Here is a 21,169-nt window from a genome sequence, read left to right as displayed (position 1 = left end):
ACTCTGGACGTTGACGTTTGCTTAAAAATCATCTGAATTAGAAACACAAAGCGTGTCTGTTTATTATTTGATGCAAACTAATGAAAGTATTCGTTTATTCAAAGACTAGTCCATGATTACTGTTGATAACTTCCCGTGCAAATTTTACTACTTTTATTATTTAACAAAGTCAAGTGTAAGAGGTTTAAGAGCGTTATACAGTCTGTTTGTTTGTTTGGGCGGTTGTGGATTCGGATTAATAAAACAACGTGACGTGCTTTCGTCTTAACGGCCGGATGCAGAAGACCGTGTCTCCTTTATTCAATGTCATGGTTGCGATCGCTGCGTTGCCAAGTCACATACATTACATCTCCCCTTTTTACAAATCGTAACATATACATTTTAATTACAAATTTAACCTTACAGGTTTTTTAACCATACGTCCAGAAGAAGTTCTTTGAGGTGAAATTTCTTCGTTTACCTTATTAGCATCAGAATTTGAGTCGTTAATAATTTCTTCCTCAAAAAGTTCCTCCTGATGTTCATCATTATAATTATCCTTATCTACTGGTATAGGAATTAAAAACCTTCTATTTCTATTTACATAATTTGAATTCTGCAGTTGTACAGTATAAGTCCTATCTCTAACTCTATTTTTTACTACACCTTCCCTTATGCCTATTTTATCTCTTATATATACATTTACACCATTATCCAGGGGTTTTTGCTTAGTAGTGCCCCTATCGTAATAGTATTTTTGCATGGTTTGTGCATTTCTTAAATTTGCTTGAATTTTGTTTGCATTAAATGTTTGAGGTTTTAATATTTTATCAGTTGTTGGAATATTTGTTCTGAGTACCCTCGACATTAACAATTGTGACGGTGAGGGAAGATTATTATTAATTGGTGTGTTCCTCAGTTGTAGGAGGGTTAGGTATGTGTCTTTACGATCAGTGTAGGATTTCTGCAATGCTTTTTTATATGTCTGTATGAATCGTTCGGCTAATCCGTTTGACTTGGAATTTTGTGGACTTGACTTTACACTTTGAAATTCCCACTCTTTACAAAAGATTTCAAATTCATGAGATATGTATTGTGGACCTCCATCGGAGTAAAATACTTTAGGAATGCCATGCCGAGCAAATATTGACTTTAGATGATTAATTACTGTTTTACTATCGGTGTCTTTTAATAAACAAATTTCAGGATACTTGCTGTAATAATCAACGACTATCAAGTAAGTATCATTCCCGATATGAAATAAATCTGATCCAATCTCTTCCCAAGGCAATTTGGGTATGTTATGCGATATTAAAGGTTCTCTAATATTATTTTGGAATCTTGCACAAGTTTTGCAACGTTTTACCTCATCTTCAATATGTGCTGTCATAGCTGGCCAATACAATGATTGTCTAGCTAAATGTTTACTTTTGCTTATCCCTTGATGACCATAATGAATTCTTGCTAACATTTCTTTATACATTGATTTTGGTATTATTATTTGATTTTTCCTTAAGAATAAACCATTATGATAATAGATTTCGTCTCGAATTTTATACAACGTTTTTAGGTTGCCTGACAAGTTAGTTTCGTCAGGCCAATCATTTTTTAAAAATGATTTTAACATGATTAACTCAACATCTTTTTTAGTTTCCATTATAATTTTGTTTAACTGAACTTCCGATATATTAAATGATAATTTTATCAAACAAATTTGTGACTCTAATTCAATATCTAGATTGCTCTTTGTTTCAGGTTTTTCTGCACAGCACCTTGACAAAGTATCAGCTATATACAGTTCTTTACCTCTCTTATAATATAAATTAAAATCATATTTTTGAAGTTTAAATAACATGCGTTGCAATCTCGGAGGAGTGCTTAACAATGGTTTTTGTACAATACTTATTAGCGGTTTGTGATCTGTTTCGATGTCAAAATTAGTCCCATATACAAAATTATGGAATTTTTCAGTTGCTACAAGAATTCCCAATAGCTCCTTTTCAATTTGAGCATAGTTTCTTTGTGTTAGCGTGAGCGCTTTTGAAGTATAAGCAATGGGTTGACCTGCTTGTAATAATACAGCACCTATGGAATCCTTTGAGCAATCTGCTGATATTGTACACTTTTTGTTTATATTGAAATGTTGCAGAACAGGTACATTTGATATGACTGTTTTAATTCTATCAAAGCATTTGTCATGCCGTTCATCCCAATGCCATACTGTGTCATTTTTTATGAGTTCCCTTAATGGAGCTGTTAGTTCAGATAACTTGATTATATGTTTTGACAAATAAGTTAGCATACCTAAAAGTCTTTGTACATCTTTTTTGTTACTTGGTGTCTTCATATTTGTTATAGCTAACACCTTTTCATTATCTACGGTTTGACCAAATTCATCAAAAATGAATCCCAGAAACTTAATTCTACTTAAACCAAATTGACATTTTTCTGCATTAAACTTAACATTATGTTTCTTAGCTAATTCTAATACATTGAAGAGTCGTTTGTCATGTTCTAGCTTTGATGAGCCATACACGACAAGATCGTCGATATATGTTTGGACACCTTCCATGTTAAATATTTGCTTAAATCTCTTATGAAATACTTCACTTGCTGATTTGATACCATACGGTAATCGCAAGAATTTGTATCTACCATAACAAGTGTTGAATGTGCATAGATTGCTACTTTCCTCATCTAATTTAATGCTCCAAAACCCTTTAGAAGCATCCAATTTACTAAAAAATTTATTGCCTCTTAAATTTGGTGCAATTTCATCTAAGGACGGTAATTGAAAATGTTCACGTTTGATTGCCCTATTTAAATCTCTAGGATCTATGCAAATTCTAACTTTGTTACTATTAGGCTTTTTTACTATAACCAATGAGTTTACCCAATCAGTAGGCATATCGACTTTCTCGATTATCTGATTCTTCTCCATTTCGTCTAATTCAACTTTAAGGTTATCTTTGAGAGCTAATGGAATTTTCCTTGGCGGGGGTACTACTGGCATTACGGTATGATCGACCCTTATCGTGTATGGTTCATCCAAGCATCCAATACCTGTAAACAGTTCAGAATATTTTAGCTTTATGTCATCATACTTCATTAATGGTGGTGGTCGTTCATTTACCTCTAAGCTATGAATTCGTTTTATGACTTTTAGGGATTTACATGTTGGTAACCCTATGATTGAAGGTGCATCAACATCTACTACATAAAAATCAATGTTGTAATATTTGCCTTCATATTTGCATTTTAAGTTACATTTACCTAACACAGCTATTTTGTCATTTGAAAATGTTGTTAAATTGCAATTGGATTTTTGTATCTTTACATTTCTCTTGAGAGAAATTAAATTAGATTTGGTTATCACATTTGCCATGGCACCTGTGTCGAGCTTACATTTTAAAGTTTTGTTGTTAACTTCAAAATTTATAATGAAATTCTCAAAGTCATCATCCCTGCCGAGTTGATCGGAATGATTATTTACTAAACCTAAGAATAAAGATTCAGATTCGTCAGCTGATTTTTCTACTACATTAATTTGTTTCTGCGTGCACATTTTTGAATAATGACCTAATTTATTACAAAAATTACACTTAGCTTTTATGGCTCTGCAAATTTGTCCTTGATGATCCAGACCACATCGGTAGCACTTGGGGATGTCTTTGGACCTTCGATTTCCATTGATGTTGTTCCGATGTCGACTGCTTGGTCGTTGCTCTCGATTTGCACTGCTCTGTGACGTCATCTTGTTTCTATGTTGTCTGCTCGCGTTGAAGTTCTTCTTTGATATGTAGTGGATTTCGTTCTTGCTGGTCCCAATTTTCACAGCCTGTTCATGTGATGATTCCATACTTTTGCACAGCGTTATCGCCTTCTCTAGTGTCATCTCGTCGTCTTCTAACAACCGTTGTCTCATTCGCTCATCCGCTACGCCACACGTTATGCAAGTCTTGATTAGACTGTCTTCTAAATCACCTAACTCACATTGTTGCGCGAGAGTGGTTACTTCTGTGATGAAATTGGCTATCGGTTCGCCTTCATGTTGTTTTCTTGTGAATAAATTGTACCTCACATTTGAAATATTACTTCGAGGTTTGAAATAATTTTCAAATTTGGCGATTAATGGTTCAATTTTCTCCCTTTCGTTGTCTTCGAACTTGAATGTGTTATAGATTCGGAATCCATTTTCTCCAACCATGTGAAGTAGTTGCGCACATTGAGTTGCTTGATTTTTCTTATCCATTTCGGTGGCTTTCAGGTAATTTTTAAACCTTTGAATGAAAAACCTCCAGTTCTCGTAGATATTTCCACTGAGATGTAATGGCGGTATGCCCCCATTAATTTTTTCCATTTTTGTTTCACCAATCAGGTTATGTTTTCGGAATATTTTAAGACTGCTCCTAAACTAGGTAAATAGCGAAGTTCTACGTACTTTTATTTACGCTACGGGTTTCGGCACCATGTTATGGTTGGGGTTGTGGATTCGGATTAATAAAACAACGTGACGTGCTTTCGTCTTAACGGCCGGATGCAGAAGACCGTGTCTCCTTTATTCAATGTCATGGTTGCGATCGCTGCGTTGCCAAGTCACATACATTACAATGATATCCAAAATGGGTTAAGTCGGCGCATTATTGTTAATTTTCATAGTTGTGTAGTTAGAAACACGCTTAACTTATCAAAACTGTATACTTTACCATTTTCTTACTGTATCCAAATATGTAATTAAACAAACAAATTTCGCATTTTCCAGATCATTACAAAAATGTGACAATAATATTCTCAACCGTATGTCTACCTAGTTTTAATAGGGCGGCTACCTAGTCCATTGAAATGTTACAGTTTTTTGGGCTTAGCGTGCGTTTGTCAGAGGACGCAATTTTATTTTTTAATATCAAGAAGGACTTAGTCTAGTTAAATCCAAGTTTGTGGGGTTGTAGCCCTTGTCCCGCGGCCGCCATCTTGAAAAAAGGGGTGCAAATGGTTTTTATGGTTTATCTGACACCCTATTGGTCTCACAAAAAATTTGTTCAGACATTTTTGATTAAGAATAAAATTCTCTAAAACTTTGGTTCAGTAACTTTTAGTCGTATAACCAGAAGTAACAAAGTTATAAACGAAAATTGATGAACATTTTGTAAAAAATTTTCAATTGGTCGTTATAACTTTTTTTCTGGTCATTTAAAAAAAAATGACATCAGGCCATTTTTATAGAGGAGTTTGCAAGGAATAATTTTCATTACAAACTTTTTCGATTTTATTCATTCATTAATATTTTATAGCGCTTCAGTGATAAACTATAAATAAATATTAATGATTTTAACGTATGTACCTTTCTAATGTTCTAAATGACATAATTACTGTTTCCTTAGTCTTTTTGATGGATCAGGCTGCGTTGGAATTGAAAACAAGTTAAATGTACTTACACTTTGTCACTGTTTTGGCGAATCGTTTGTATCTAATGCTGTTAAAAGAATCATCATCTTTATTGCCACCATATAAAAGGATGAAAAAATTTTCACCAATGACAGTGAACAAAGCAGGATCGATTCTCTTATTGAGGAACAACGCTATTCCACTTGCTAAGTCTGGATCTTTCTCCAGGGTTATGAGAAATTTTAGTTTGCCAATGTTGTGTTGTGAGCTGCTGATGTGTTAGTCCTGAAAAAGCATGGAGAAACAGCAAATTATCCGCAATGACGTTTTTGTGCATAAAACCTGACGGAGAATACAATTGCTCGGCTGTACATCCTTTTCACGGTTTAAAAAAATATATTTCTTTGCTCCAAAAGCAGTGAGCAACACAAGTATGTTGATATCTTCAGCTACAATAGTAACTGAGTCAAACGATTGGGATGCAGCAAAAGCAGAACGAACGATGAAGGGTGTCTGCATCTGATTGTACTTGGTCGACAGTGAAACCCACCTCTGAGAATGAATTTTTGAGAAGTACAATGAAATTAGCCTTGTTCTTCTCATTGCCAAGAAATTTCTCGTGTGATAACGTCGGTACGGTGTTCTTATCGAATTGTACGTCTGTCGACTGATGTTTCTGCGTGCGACGCAAACGCTGCCAAGACTTAAGCTTGTTTCACAATTGACGCAAACGTAAACGCCAACGGAAACGCAAACGGTAACGTGAACATGAACAAATTCGCAGTCTCACAATTAACGTTTACGCTAAGTTTTGTCACGGAATATTTTGTTTATTAAAATGTGTTCTGTGGTAGTTGAACTAACCTAAAAAATGTTTTTCTACACACATAATTAACAATTCATCGAAACCTGGATTATCGCACATCGTCACAACTTATCTTTCGTTGATCTTTAAAGGTTATGTGGCTGGATCGCAAGCGCGCGCATGTTTAAAACGCCAACGGGAACGGGAAAGATAATTAGTTCCTGCGACTTCGGGGTCTTCTGAGTAGCCGTCTCGTAAAGACAACACTAATACGTGAGACCAATAGTTTGTCAGATAAACCATAACAACCATTTGCACCCCTTTTTTCAAGATGGCGGTCGCGGGACAAGGGCTGCAAGCCCACAAATTTGGATTTAACTTTAGACTAACCCCCCTTGATATATAAAAAATAAAATTGCGTCCTCTGACAAACGCAACCCCAAATGTAACTTTTCAATGGCTTACTATAAATCGATTGCCTCCAGCCAACTATAGTCAGGTCGGGGTAACAATTGAGTATAAATAAACAGTGCATCATGGTACAAGTTAAGTAATTGTCGTATTTAATTATCATGCTAGCAATATTTCCACATGCTAAATACGCCGATATGGTATTCATTTACGGTTTCTAAACAATGGAAGTGCCAATGGGAGCAATTGCCGAGTATCCCCATAGATTTCGAAATCGATGCACTCTGCAATTGCACCCTAATTTGACTATAGTTGGCTAAAGACAATTGATTTACAGTGGCCCTATTAAAACTAGATAGTTAAAATAAAATAATAGTTGTTGCTATATTTTGGAAGCGGTTGAGAATAAAAATATATTTTAATAGCGTTTTTGTCTGCAAATAATCTCTACTTCAATTTCCCAAAATATTACCCCTGAATACGCCCAGAAACAGCGAATGCTCGGACATAATTCGAAAATTGAGAACTGTAATTTCCAAAAATACCCTACCCCGACGAACATGCTAATCATAATACATACATAATTTTTGTGAAAATATCTATAATTTATAGTACACTACACACTGAGTGGTACAGTATAATTGCCTAGTTTATCGAACAACAATGAAATTGCAAAGTACGCATATGAAGCAATGAAGCAACGTGACCTATGTGACTTATGTGCTGACTTGCTATTATTTATTAATTAAGAAGATAAAATACCTATTTAGTAGGTAAGTACTGGAAAAAGAGCAAGAAATGAAATTGTTTGGTAACTACCCCTTTCGAGCCCAGCCTGCTTTTAATACCAATTAGATAATATTCAACCAAAAATGCTATCTTAACAGTTTGATCCAATTTGACCAACCATGGAAAATTTCTTCAGAAAAACTTTTTGCAAAATTCATTATGAAAAATCTATTAACCTATTCGGTTGCATATAACAAAACTTTAGAGTTTTTCTAATTGCTTTTCACCAAGTGAGTACCATCCTAGTTACCATCCGTCTACTTAAAGAGAGAATATAATAACCTATTCTGTTGCATATAACCATGAATAAATAACTTTAGAGTTCTTATGATTGCTTTTGGTCAAGTAGGTACCATCCTTGTACTGGGATACATGCAAAGCATCAGTTTGATGATGATTTCTTTGGACTTGTTGTTCACAAGATGTTATTGGAGGATGAATGCAATCATTTTAAACCATAAAGACCATCTTTATAGTTGAACCAATTTGGCCAACCAAGGCAAAATCCTTCAAAAATGAACTTTTTGCAAATTTCTTTACGGAATATCGAATAACCTTTTAGGATGCACATAACCATGAGCAAATAGCCTTAAAGTTTTTATGATTGCTTTTCACCAAGTAGGCACCATTCTTGTACTGGGACATATGCAAAGCAGTTTGATGAAGATTTCTTTCGAATTGTTGTTCACAAAATGTTATTGGAGGACGGATGAAATCGTTTTAAACCATAAAGGCCATCTCTATAGTTTGAACCAATTTGGCCAACCAAGGCAATTTTATTCAAAATAGAACTTTTTGTAAATTTCATTATTAAATACAAAACAACTGTGTCATAGACTGTTGGCAAATTGGAAAAGATTTTAGATAGACCTCTGACTATGCAAGGTGTATTTTTTTCATTTCCAATGTAGGCGATCTTGTAAAACGTAAGAGATATAAAGGGTGTCGGTTAAATGGACAAACTTATGTAGCACTTGTATGTTAGAAATTAATTTTATATCTTTCATGGTACCTATTCTAATTAAAGGTCTCAACAAAAGACTCTGTTTTTTTACCAACTACGGCTCTTCTTTCTTTCTCCTTATCAAATGAGAGGGTTGGGTAGGGACTGGTTATATCCTTCATGGTACTCTAATGAAAGTTCTCAATGATAGTAATGACTATCAACCATCGTTTTCTCCTCGACTTCTTATCGTGATAATAATAATAATAAAAAACACAAAACTCCTTCACAGAAACACACCACATTTTCACAACCCACTCGTACTCAACCGCAACGAAAAAACCTTAACAGAACTACAGGCTCACAAAATACTGCAATATCTCCACCAAAAACCCAAGCAACCTCACAAATACGACCTCAGGAACAAAGAAACACCATAAATACAATTAAAAAACAAAACTCCTTCTTCACAGAAACACACCACGTTATCACAACCCACTCGTATTCAACCCAAACGCAAAGCCAAAGAAACACTTACACAATTATGACCTGTTTGGTTCAAAATCATCTAACTAATCCTGCAATCAGATTTGATAAATAACAAGTCCAAAGAAATAATCACCAAACTTCTTATGTTTCTTCTGATACTTGTTGCTAATAGATAAAAAGCAATCACATTAACGTTAAAGGTATTTGCTCATGGTTACATGTCACCTAAACAGTTGTGTTGTATTTGATAATGAAATTTGCAAAAAGTTCTATTTTGAAGAAAATTGCCTTGGTTGGTCAAATTGGTTTAAGAAATGGAAATTACCTTTATGGTTCAAAATAATCTAAATCATCCTATAATCACATCTTGTAAACAACAACCCCAAAGAAATAATCACCAAACTTCTTTGTATTTTTCTTTAAGTACACAGATGGTACCTATACAATTATACATACATGGTGAAAACTAATCATAAGGCCTCTAAGGCTATTTGCTCATGGTTATGTGCAACCGAATAGGTTATTCTATATTCCGTAAAGAAATTTGCAAAAAGTTCATTTTTGAAGGATTCTGCCTTGGTTGGCCAAATTGGTTCAAACTATAGAAATGGCCTTTATGGTTTAAAATGATTTCATCCATCCTCCAATAACATTTTGTGAACAATATTTCGAAAGAAATCATCATCAAACTGCTTTGCATATGTTCCAGTACAAAAATGGTACCTACTTGGTGAAAAGAAATCATAAAAACTTTAAGGCTATTTGCTCATGGTTATGTGCATCCTAAAAGGTTATTCGATATTCCTTAAAGAAATTTGCAAAAAGTTCATTGTTGAAGGATTTTGCCTTGGTTGGCCAAATTGGTTCAACTATAAAGATGGTCTTTATGGTTTAAAATGATTGCATTCATCCTCCAATAACATCTTGTGAACAACAAGTCCAAAGCAATCATCATCAAACTGATGGATGGTACCTAGGATGGTACTCACTTGGTGAAAAGCAATTAGAAAAACTCTAAAGCTTTGTTGTATGCAACCGCATAGGTTAATAGATTTTTCATAATGAATTTTGCAAAAAGTTTTTCTGAAGAAGTTTTCCATGGTTGGTCAAATTGGATCAAACCGAGGATCAAACTGTTAAGATAGCCTTTTTGGTTGAATATTATCTAATTGGTATTAAAAGCAGGCTGCGCTCGAAAGGGGTCGTTACCAAACAATTGCATTTCTTGCTCTTTTTCCAGTACCTACCTACTATAGTATATTGAAAGACAAGTGTTACAATGCGACCTATTGTAATACGACTATCTTGTGGCACGAGTGGCGACGCGAAGCGTAGCCACGAGTGTCCGCAAGTAAGGAGTATTACAATAAAGCATTGTAACACGCGTTTTTCATACTATTTTTTCTATTTCGGTGCTTTAATTTAATTAAAAAAATCATTATCAGAAACTATAGGAAACTATAGAACTAACATGTTTTATGTTGGGAACACTTTTTATGCCGTTAAGTTTTAGGTTGGCAGCGTAGTAAGACTGACATTTTGAAGTTCAAACATGGAAGTGCCCAACGAAGTACCTACTTGTAACTAACTAGTAACTGCCAACTTAAGAGATGAGTTACCAAAAAAAACGACTATAATCACTGTCTTTGTACAACTGTTTTCGGCCGAAAACAGTTGTACAAAATCATCATTGTGACACCGAAATAGAATAGTATATTGAAAGACAAGTGTTACAATGCGACCTATTGTAATACGACTATCTTGTGGCACGAGTGGCGACGCGAAGCGTAGCCACGAGTGTCCGCAAGTAAGGAGTATTACAATAAAGCATTGTAACACGCGTTTTTCATACTATTTTTTCTATTTCGGTGCTTTAATTTAATTAAAAAAATCATTATCAGAAACTATAGGAAACTATAGAACTAACATGTTTTATGTTGGGAACACTTTTTATGCCGTTAAGTTTTAGGTTGGCAGCGTAGTAAGACTGACATTTTGAAGTTCAAACATGGAAGTGCCCAACGAAGTACCTACTTGTAACTAACTAGTAACTGCCAACTTAAGAGATGAGTTACCAAAAAAAACGACTATAATCACTGTCTTTGTACAACTGTTTTCGGCCGAAAACAGTTGTACAAAATCATCATTGTGACACCGAAATAGAAAAAAAGTATTTTATCCTCGATTTTATCTTCTTAATTAATAAATAATAGCAAGTCAGCCTATAAGTCAAATAGGAGTGACATAGGTCACATTGCTTCACATGCGTACGTACTGTGTAATTTCATTGTTGTTCGATAAACTAGGCAATTATACTGTACCACTCAGTTCTTACTATAGATATTTTCACAAAAATTATGCATTATGGTTAGCATGTCCGTCGGGGATAAATCTGATAAAGCATGCTTGAGAGAGGTTTGACAAATGCGTACGAGTCGTAGTCGCGACCAGTCTCTCGAAGAAAATGATAAAGTATACAATTTTGATAAGTTAACCGTGTGTCTAACTCTACAGCTAATGCCCGTTTGCACAGACAAATTTAAGCGGGGCTTAACTTAATCGCAGCTAAAAACCATGGCAACGATTATTGAGACAATGGTTGTCATGGATTTTAAGCTAAGTCCCGCTTAAATTTCTCGGTGCAAACGGTCATTAGAAAATTAACAATAGTGCCGACTTAATTTGAAACAAACTGTATAAAGGCGGCCTCACATTACATGGCAAACTAGACGAATGTTGGTGATGCGTCGAGTTTGCCATAAATGTGTATGAGTCGCACATTGCCAACGTTCGCGTTTGTCAACGTTCGCCCAGCAGTCGGTAAACGGACCCACTTCAAAGGACATTCGCCATGATACTGTATGAAGTGTAGGGAAGTTCGACATATAATGTGTATGACCCACTTGACAAGCTTTAATTTGGCAAGGAAACTTGTACACATCTGAAACGTTGGCGTTCGCCTAGTTTGCCATGTAATGTGGGGCCACCTTAACGCTCTTAAACCTTTTACACTTGACTTCGTTAAAGAATAAAAGTAGTAAAATTTGCACGGGAAGTTATGAACAGTAATCATGGAGTAGTCTGAAATACTTTCATTAGTTTGCATCAAAGAATAAACCAATAAACAGACACGCTTTGTGTTTCTAATTCAGATGATTTTTACAAACGTTACGTCCAGAGTAGCCGAAATGGTCGGTCGGCCACCGCCGCCGTCGGTCGGATACCTGTTTTTATGCGAAATGGGAGTTATGGACACTTTTTTCTATGCGTCTTTAATTTATGCGAAATGCCAGTTACGGATATTTATGCGAAATGGGAGTTATGCGTACTTTTTTTATGCATCTTTCATTTATGCGAAATGGGAGTTATGCACAGTTTTTTTTATGCATCTTTAATTTATGCGAAATGCCAGTTACTGAGATTTATGCGAAATGGGAGTTATGCGTACTTTTTTTATGCATCTTTCATTTATGCGAAATGGGAGTTATGCACAGTTTTTTTTATGCATCTTTAATTTATGCGAAATGCCAGTTACGAGAATCTTATTTATGCAAAATGGGAGTTATGCGTATTGCCAGTTATGCGTAGTTTTTTTTATGCGTCGTTTAAATTATGTCACATGCCTGTAAATGAAAATTCATTTATGCGAAATGGGAGTTATGCGTGTTTGTATTTATGCGAAATGCAACGTCACCTATTGTATATTTGGGGTGATCATCAAGTAAGGTGGTACTTTAAGGTATTATATAACTTTAAGAAATTAAGCTAGTATCAAAAAGTAACTGGAATCTATTGCTTTAACAATTGCATTTTACTATATATATGGAAAACAACAGAGTTGTGTCAACTACTGATACCGTTGTCAGACATAATCATCGCAACTTATAGAATCTTAAATAACGCTGTGTACAATTTGGAGGAACGTTTGGTAATCGTACATCAGCAAAATGGACGACATATCTAACATTTATGTTAACCACTGGAATTCCCATTATTTAAGAAATCGATTTAATTTCACATCCTGTTGTTAAAACTTAGTTTGTTAAAAATAGATAATAATCTGAAATATATCCCTTACTTTATGATAACCTTGTAGATACGTTACTCTTAGTTACTCTACACGAAACAACAGATGCCGGCAAAACTTTAAAGCGAACGGTATACCTACCACGACTTAGCTTTAAAAACATTCCTGTATGGGAATTCGAAGCCTCTTAGGAACTACAATTCGATACAGGCGACCTAGTTTCCTTTGCGAAGCAACACGGCGTGTAATGCAGAAATATGTGAATTACTTCCAAAATGTTGCATACAAAACAAAATTTCACAGTCCGAAGCCAATGTACAATACAGTTTCACATTCACCAAATTTTTCCCAAATGCAAATAATAATTTTCCTATACTGAATCAAATGCAACAAAATACATTTCCGTCTGAACCGATAAGTATTGTTGTGTGAAATGGCATGCAGTAACTACGCCACCCACAAAACATCTAGCTATTTAGCTCAAAACAATCTTTAAATTCCATTATTTTTCTCGTATAGGCGTCCGGATCCTGTCACGGGTCCTGTCCTGTCATGGGCACGAAAAGAAAAATCGGCATGGAAACGGGTGCGCATTGGTTTCGAATAATCACACAATTAATTGATTGACAATTACAAAAATTCATGCCAAAACACATGAAAAAAGAATGAAATGAAAACTCCTGAAAGTAAGAAAACCTTCCAAAGCGTGTTTGTACATATTACCCCGCACATAAACTGTCGACCAATAAAATAAAAAAATCTTCTTATAGTTTTTTTCTTAATAATCCAAATAATATGGTCGTAAAAGGCTTGTGACACTAAGCGCACTTAACCTAAACACAAATTCTGACAGCTTATGAACTTCATTTTGTTGAATTAGATGATAAACAAAACTGGCTTGATGAATCAGATGGAAAATTTTCGGTAGCTGTTCGGGCGGTAGAAAACTTACTGATGGAGATCGAGATTTAGCGTTAACAAAAGTACACTCTCTACAACCGTCGCGAAACTAGCAGCAGCTTCATTTTCTAGTTGTCTCTAATATTTAAGGAAATACCGCTTTCACCATAAAATATATCGCTCAATCACGACGGAATGCGCCAATCGTGACCTGCGTCTTTATTATCAGCACCAGAACACAGACGTTAATTAAATTTCATCTAAAAATAAAACTTCTTACCGCAACGACCAGATGTAACCTTTTTTAGATAACGTAGATTTGACCGGATGTATTTTAGTTAAAGCACCTAATGTCAATTGAACAATTCCAAAGCCATAAACTTTAAGAATCAAAACGAACACTACGCAATTACAAATTGTTCCAAAGGAAAAAAAACAGATTTACATAATAAATTAAAATTCTCATGCACATTTTTTGTGTTTAGGCTGAAATAACGTGTAAATTACGTTGTTTACACAATAGTATAGAGGGCAGGAATTCATTAAGTACATTCTAACGAAAGTTTTCAGTGCAATAAAAATTACCTCAAAAATAATTCTCTAGAAAATAGTTCGTACCAATATCAAGACAGCAGTGAGTGCAATGACTTTAACTCACAGCAATGACACTAAATATTTTGAAAGATTTTCACATACTGCCTCCAATATGCGACCTGGCTTGGGTAATACGTAATACCCACAGTATACTTTAATAATAGGAATTACCCTACATAATTTCTCTCGAATATAATTAAAGAAATTAATCAATTCCTGTTTCAGAAACTCTTTTATAAATCACTTTTAAACTGTGTTGTAACGTTGCGTTGAATGTGCCCTTAGTTTAGCTGACCGACTGAATACGCTTTTAATGCGTTACGTGAGTGTAAAGGTGGGTTCATAGCTCTCCGTTCTTACGTTTCCGTTTGTCCGTTAGCCAATCAGAAGACAGCAAATTTTTAAATCGTACGTCGTCCGTTTACGACGGAAAAGTTGGTTGAAGTTGAACATTTACGTTTCCGTTGTTCCGTTTTTAACAAGAGTGATGTTATGTTTGGTACGTTAACAGTGTTCGCCTATTCGTTCTTCACGGTAATAATCAGATAGCAATGTGCTCTTACTTTCGTACCATTTTTACACACTGAAAATCACGGAGGGTACAGTACAAAATAAAATGTAGGTTATGGTTATACGTTGCAAATGTACAATGTGGACGGATTGCTATGAACCTTAATAAAATGCATTATCCGTTTGACAGACCAACGCAACGGATGAACGGAGAGCTATGAACCCACCTTAAGTTGGTTCAGATGGGGCCTGGGGATATCATTTTAGCCGTTATCATTGAATTAAAGGTACCTACTTTTCGAATGATGTTAACCACGTTTCTTTTTAGGTAATGCCATTTTAATTTAATTGCCAATCTTTCTTTTATCTATATCGCAATCCGAGACCCATTTATTAATGGGATACGTAAGTTTGAAATAAATTGAAATTAGTCTTATAATATCGACGAACTGCTACGCAAATGATTATCTGAAATACCGGAGCTGAAAACGTGCAAGTAACCTACAAAAAATCTAGCCTCCAAGATATTCAGATTGCCAAATCTCCTTTATAATTCTATTTATTTATATTCATCTTAAGGCGCTGCAAGCCAATTTAAATTTTAGTAAAGCATTTTTAGAAACCCCTTCCATCAAAACTTAATTGCAATCGAGATTTCAATATTATAAAGAAGGAACCGATCTAAATTTAATTACCATTTCCTCCAGATCCGAGCAACTTATAAACACCAAAATTTCGATTGATAATGGAGGAATCAATAATGGTTAGTGTAACTCAATTTATCAGTGAATACAACAGCTTTATACTGCCCGTTATTAAGGATTGGTACTGGACTTTTTGATTCTGTACGTTGAGTTTCTGCTATCATATATCGGTCAATATCAGAAGTCACGGGAGAAAATCTAGTTATATTAGATATTGACAAAACTTATTTTATTCGCTCTCTTTACTCACTCAAAATGCGAGTACTCCCACTAAATGTAAACTTTAAAATTAAAATCTTGACAATGTCTTCCATCATAAAGAGTAAACGAAACGACATATTGAACTTAGTCGTCTAACTTGATACACTGAAATCGGTGCCTATGGAGAGCGCAACGCAGAGTAAGTTAAAGTTTAGAGAAAGTGTGTGGGTAATTCCATTATTTAAAGATGTTGATACCAACATTACCTTTCCAAATGAAGCTTCCGTGAAGTTAAAGTGCTCTTAAAAGAGGAGGCTTTTAATTTCCACTTTGAAATGGATATGTACTAGTAGCTATAATTGAATGCGGATTGTTACAATCTGGTTTCGAGTTTCTATAACTCACAAATGTGTAAGTAAAAAGTTCAGAGTAAAAATGTTATTTTAAACTTTAGGCATTTTATATGTCATTGTAACACCTTCAAAAGCAGTGTGCTGTTAGTATTGCATTTAGATTTATTTTCAATCCATCATGACTTATTCAAGCACGAGCCTTTACAATTCATTTTTATGATCTCATTCGCTACAAAATGTATATAAAAGTTCGTCAAGTACAGCTTTCTGAAGATCAGATTTTCTCATCGTTTCTATTCATTCGGCAATATCGAATGTCGTAAAAAGTAATTTAATATTTTGTATAAGCTTTAGAAAACTTTAATACGTAAATGATGAAACGCATTTCCAACATTAAAATTTTACTTCTGCCATTTCGAAATACAATGATATTCTCTTAATTGCGATGAAGTTTCAAATTTCGAAGCAGTAGCATTTCAACGTTGATATCAGCGATTTATATACAAAAAAATAGAGCCCTAATTTTTCTTGCTCCCCTTTCTGAGGGCATATATTACAGGATTAATATAGATACCTAACCATACTTGAATTTAACAAAAATAAAAGGCGAGATAAAAGGCCTGCTTTTAAAAAACAAGGGTTGTTGACTGTCGATTTAAACGGAAATAGCGAAATCGTATCTACGGTTTAGTCACATAGCGTTCTTTTCGTAGTCTAAAAACACAATTCCCTTGTTACCCGAAAGACAGGTAGAAAATCATAGTAAAACAGAGGTTCTAATTTTCACACTAGAATGCGAATTTCTAGTAACAGAAGGTAATACAAAACGAGCTGAATTCATTCTCCGCCAGTGCACTGGAATAGCCCAAGGATAACAAGAAACTTCTATCTGGTAAAATCCGTTTATTGTGATATGAACAAAGTTCTATAAATCATTCGAAAATTGATCGAAACAATGGCGCCGAGAATGGCGCATATGAATAAAAGGGAGCATATGCTTATACTTATAAAATTCAATGTAAATACCTACTCGTAAGTGCCCCTTCACACTGGTCAACTTAGCAGCGCGGCTGAGCAGCTGCTGAATGGTCACTCTCACTTTTAGTTAATTTGATAGTGTACTGTCAACATACTTCATCTGAAAATTATACAGGGTGTTTACGGTCTTCTATTTATCCTTTTAAGGGGGGGTAGTACAGCTCAAAAGGAGTCGAAAAAACCCAAAACACCTTAGTAAAAGTTTTTTAATAAGCGAGATAATAAATGTTTTATTTTTTATTATTAAACGATTAAACTGTGTGCACATCTAGCAATCTACTACTTAATCAACATTGTCCAATTGTTTTTAAGTTTGTTTGACAGGTATAAGTTGATAACAATTATTAACCTATTCTCTGAAAAGTGAAAAAATGCGGTTCGTCGTGGTCATATCCAGCAGAGATTTTCTTTGAACGTATGGGCCGGATTAGTAAACGGGCAACTTATTGGCCCATTTGTATTGCCAGATCGATTAACTGGAATTGCTTATTTACATTTTTTGGAAAACAATTTGCCTGAACTTTTAGAAGATGTTCCCTCCCTTAAATGTCCGTCGCAACATGTGGTTTCTGCACGACGGTGCCCCAGCACATTTCAGTCATTCAGTTCGTCAACATTTAAACAACATCTTTGAAAATAAAGTGATAAGTCGAGGTGGTCCTGTCCCTTGGCCACCACGATCACCGGACCTAATACCATTGGACTTTTATTTGTGGGGTCTTATGAAGGCCATGGTATACAACACCGAAATTGTCAACCTCGAGGATCTCAGCAACCGGGTGCAAGCAGCAGCGGCGGAAATTCGTCAACAAGGTTTGGGCCTTGCAGAGTATGTGGGGTCCTGGGTACGCCGAGCCAGACTTTGCATACAACAAGAAGGTGATAACTTCGAACAACTTTTGTCTAAAAAATAATTGAAGAATGAAGAATAGACAATGCTAAATAAGTAGCAGATTGCTAGATGTGCACACAGTTTAATCGTTTAATAATAAAACATAAAACATTTATTATCTCGCTTATTAAAAAACTTTTACTAAGGTGTTTTGGGTTTTTTCGACTCCTTTTGAGCTGTACTACCCCCCCTTAAAAGGATAAATAGAAGACCGTAAACACCCTGTAGATATCAAATTTAAGCTGAGTAACCGACCTTACGGCTATGTTTAAGCTGTTACAGTATGTATAAATCAAAAGATAGTACCCTCAATTGATATCGAATTGTCTGCTCTACGAAAAAGGTAACATCGCCGTTTTTGCTAAAAGGCGTAGTTTCCCTCTGAAACGCTAAAAATAAAAAAAGAGGTTTTAAGAGTTCATCATCCTCTCCCCTAAAATTTCGGTTTGGGTAAATGGACGTCTGTTTCAAATACCTTGATTTAAGTCATAACAAAGCGGTGTAACTAAAGATTCTGATGTAGATGGCTACGGTAATGATACAGTTTATGGAGGGAGGGGGAGTACTGTTTTGGATATTTATTAGTCAACAATTATTGCAATAGAGTTTTCTTTAGGCTTTTGAGTATGTTAGTGAGTATTTTAATGAAAGCAAATCATCCTCAAAAGCATTTTTCTCGGCATTTTTGGTCAAATGCAAAATGTTAATAATCTTTAAAGTAAAGTTTTAGTGGTTGGAGTGGCAATAGAACAAAAGTTAATACACCTACGATAGAGAATTGTATGCTCTACAAAAATGGTAACCACTCCTTTTTTGATGAAGAGTGTAGATTTCCAGTAAAATGCCAAAAACTCAAAAAATGCACTTTTAGGGGTGGCTCACCCTCCTCTTCCAGGGGGTGGCGGATGCGGCAATGTACTGACACTTATATCATACTTTCATTCATTGTAACATATTAGCCTAAAAAGGCACATTTGGACCATAAAATTACAGATACAAAATTAAAAATAAAATAGTGACATTAATTTGAAATGCTTGTAAAAAATTGTTTTATTTTAAAATGTTCTGTAAAAAACAAGCCTGTAATGAGCACACGATTTGCTAAGAGAAATTTATTATATAAGACGATATAAAGATATTTTAACCATTACGAGTGAATTTAACTTTCGCGAGATGATTAGTTTCCCTGTATCGTCGTGTGTAATACAAAACTTTAGGAAATATAGTTATTTAACATTTTTTTATTAATTGGATATCAAATTATATCACAGCAAATCTACTACCTCTATCGTTGTTATTATTCGTCTCCCTAGCAACCCATCTCATAGCTACCTTGCCATCGCTACAAAACTTTATTTTATAGCAGACGCCATATAAATCATTGTAAAGCTTCGGGCAATTCTGAATTTAATTTAGACGTCAAAAATAGCAAGCTTAGGTTGTGCCGTCGCTGTCTGTTCCATAGACACAGCATTGTCATATGTGAACGTCATTTTATATCGCGCTCTGCGTCCCAGAATGACATATGTCATTGGAATGCACAATCATCTATTCCACTTTATCTACTCTTGCGGATAAGGTAACCATTTTATCTACCCTTACGATTAAATAGTGGCTTGGCCTACTCATTCAAACCTATAAAACTGTCAATTTAACCTATGCTATAAAATAAATAATATAATTTCCATTTTATTTTATTATATTCGTATGATCGCCCATATTGCTTAAAAAATGGATATAAAACCGACATGTTTCAGATCGGGAAACGTTTTTTTTCTATGGGTATGGAATAATACAAATGAGACGATTAAAGTTACGGCAAAAATAATTATTTACATAAAAGTACGGAAAATGACAATTACTGGCGAGGAAACATTGATGTGCGAGGCCCCTTGCGGCCGAGTACTTTAATTTCCGAGTCAAGTAATGTCATTTTACTGACAAGTTTTGTATTAAATTTTACTCGAAATCGCATTTTATTATGAAATTTCAATTTTAGTATAGAACTGTAAGTTGATTAATGTCAATCTGTCAGCAGTCATTAGCCGTTTATAGCAATGTCACAGATGCGGACGGTAAAGTGACGGTGCGGCCGGTAATGTGACTTGAAAAGAGTTCGCCGCACGATCCTCTTGACCTCACAATTATTTTCAACCGTTGTGTTTTTTATAGTACAACCGTTGAGTGAACCACTCAATGGTACAACTGAGATCTGTCGTTTTCTTAACTAATTCTGCGGTTTCCAATTTTACCAATCTTGGATCACATACACGCCTTCTGGACCCATAACGTTTGCTGTAACAGTAGCTTGAATAAAATGCAAAACGAATTAAAAACTTTATTCATAATAACGATAAAACACAACACAATTAGGGTTGACACGTAGGTACGGAATAAATACCTCTGTCCCACTAGTGTTCCTAGAGCAACGTATTGTGGATCGCGGATCCAATATTCTCCAATTAGAGCTTTTTGGATACGTGTTCACAATATTCTTTTCAATAACATGTGAATTGTTCTTGTGCTGAAAACAAGCAGTACTATCGGCGCTTTAAAATATGTTCTAACTAAATCTTAAAAAAAACAGAACACAAAAATCAGCTCCTGCAACATATTTCCTTTAACTTCGATAAAAAATTGAGTTTTGTGCGAACTGGAACTTTCCTCCATAACCGTCTCTAATGTAAGTTTTTCATTCTATATCACCAAAAAGGAATCCCTAAAGACGTGTATGGTTACCACCCCTTCTACCACAAAAGTTAGATATAACAATAAAGATTTCAAATTCTAAATTCGCAACTTACAGTATACATGTAAATATATGTTTCATTCTTTAGCTCGTAGGTAAACTCTGAAGTACCCAACCAGTAACGAACCATGCTTGCAGACTTTGCATATTTGTTTCCGGTTACTTGAACCTTTAATGAATTTGAGTCACTTATACTATTGTCATTGACTTTTGCGGAAGCTCTATTGGCAATTTGTTGAGAAAGGCAATAAAATTACCTATGCAAAATTATTTAAGAAATAAAACTCGTTAGTGCTACCAACTATTTCCAAAAATCTAAAAGGAGGTTCGACTTATGAATTTTACAAACTAAATTTATTATTACTGCGCTTGAATAAACTTTAATAAGGTACGCAGATCA

The 21,169-nt window shown here is 34.9% G+C and overlaps 2 protein-coding genes across 2 annotated transcripts; one reads left to right on the top strand and one right to left on the bottom strand.

Moving 5' to 3' along the window:
* Positions 1-385: 385 nt before the first annotated feature.
* LOC116166986 (uncharacterized protein K02A2.6-like) lies at positions 386-4,339 on the bottom strand. Its single transcript, XM_031482214.1, has one exon. It carries the CDS (start codon positions 4,337-4,339, stop codon positions 386-388), a length of 3,954 nt encoding a protein of 1,317 aa, XP_031338074.1.
* A 13,349-nt stretch (positions 4,340-17,688) lies between these two features.
* LOC116166985 lies at positions 17,689-18,042 on the top strand. The gene has a single exon (XM_031482213.1). The coding sequence runs from the start codon at positions 17,689-17,691 to the stop codon at positions 18,040-18,042; it is 354 nt and encodes a 117-aa protein (XP_031338073.1).
* The last annotated feature ends 3,127 nt before the right edge of the window (positions 18,043-21,169 follow it).

This window comes from Photinus pyralis, unplaced genomic scaffold (genome assembly GCF_008802855.1).
Source record: "Photinus pyralis isolate 1611_PpyrPB1 unplaced genomic scaffold, Ppyr1.3 Ppyr1.4_LG3b, whole genome shotgun sequence".
In the NCBI taxonomy this organism is placed as follows: domain Eukaryota; kingdom Metazoa; phylum Arthropoda; class Insecta; order Coleoptera; family Lampyridae; genus Photinus; species Photinus pyralis.
Note: the sequence above shows the minus strand (reverse complement) of the source record. Positions and strands in the feature narration are given on the sequence as shown.

Coding starts and splice junctions, on each gene's coding strand:
- LOC116166986 (XM_031482214.1), bottom strand. CDS start 4,339: ATGGAAAAAATTAATGGGGGCATACCGCCATTACATCTCAGTGGAAAT.
- LOC116166985 (XM_031482213.1), top strand. CDS start 17,689: ATGTGGTTTCTGCACGACGGTGCCCCAGCACATTTCAGTCATTCAGTT.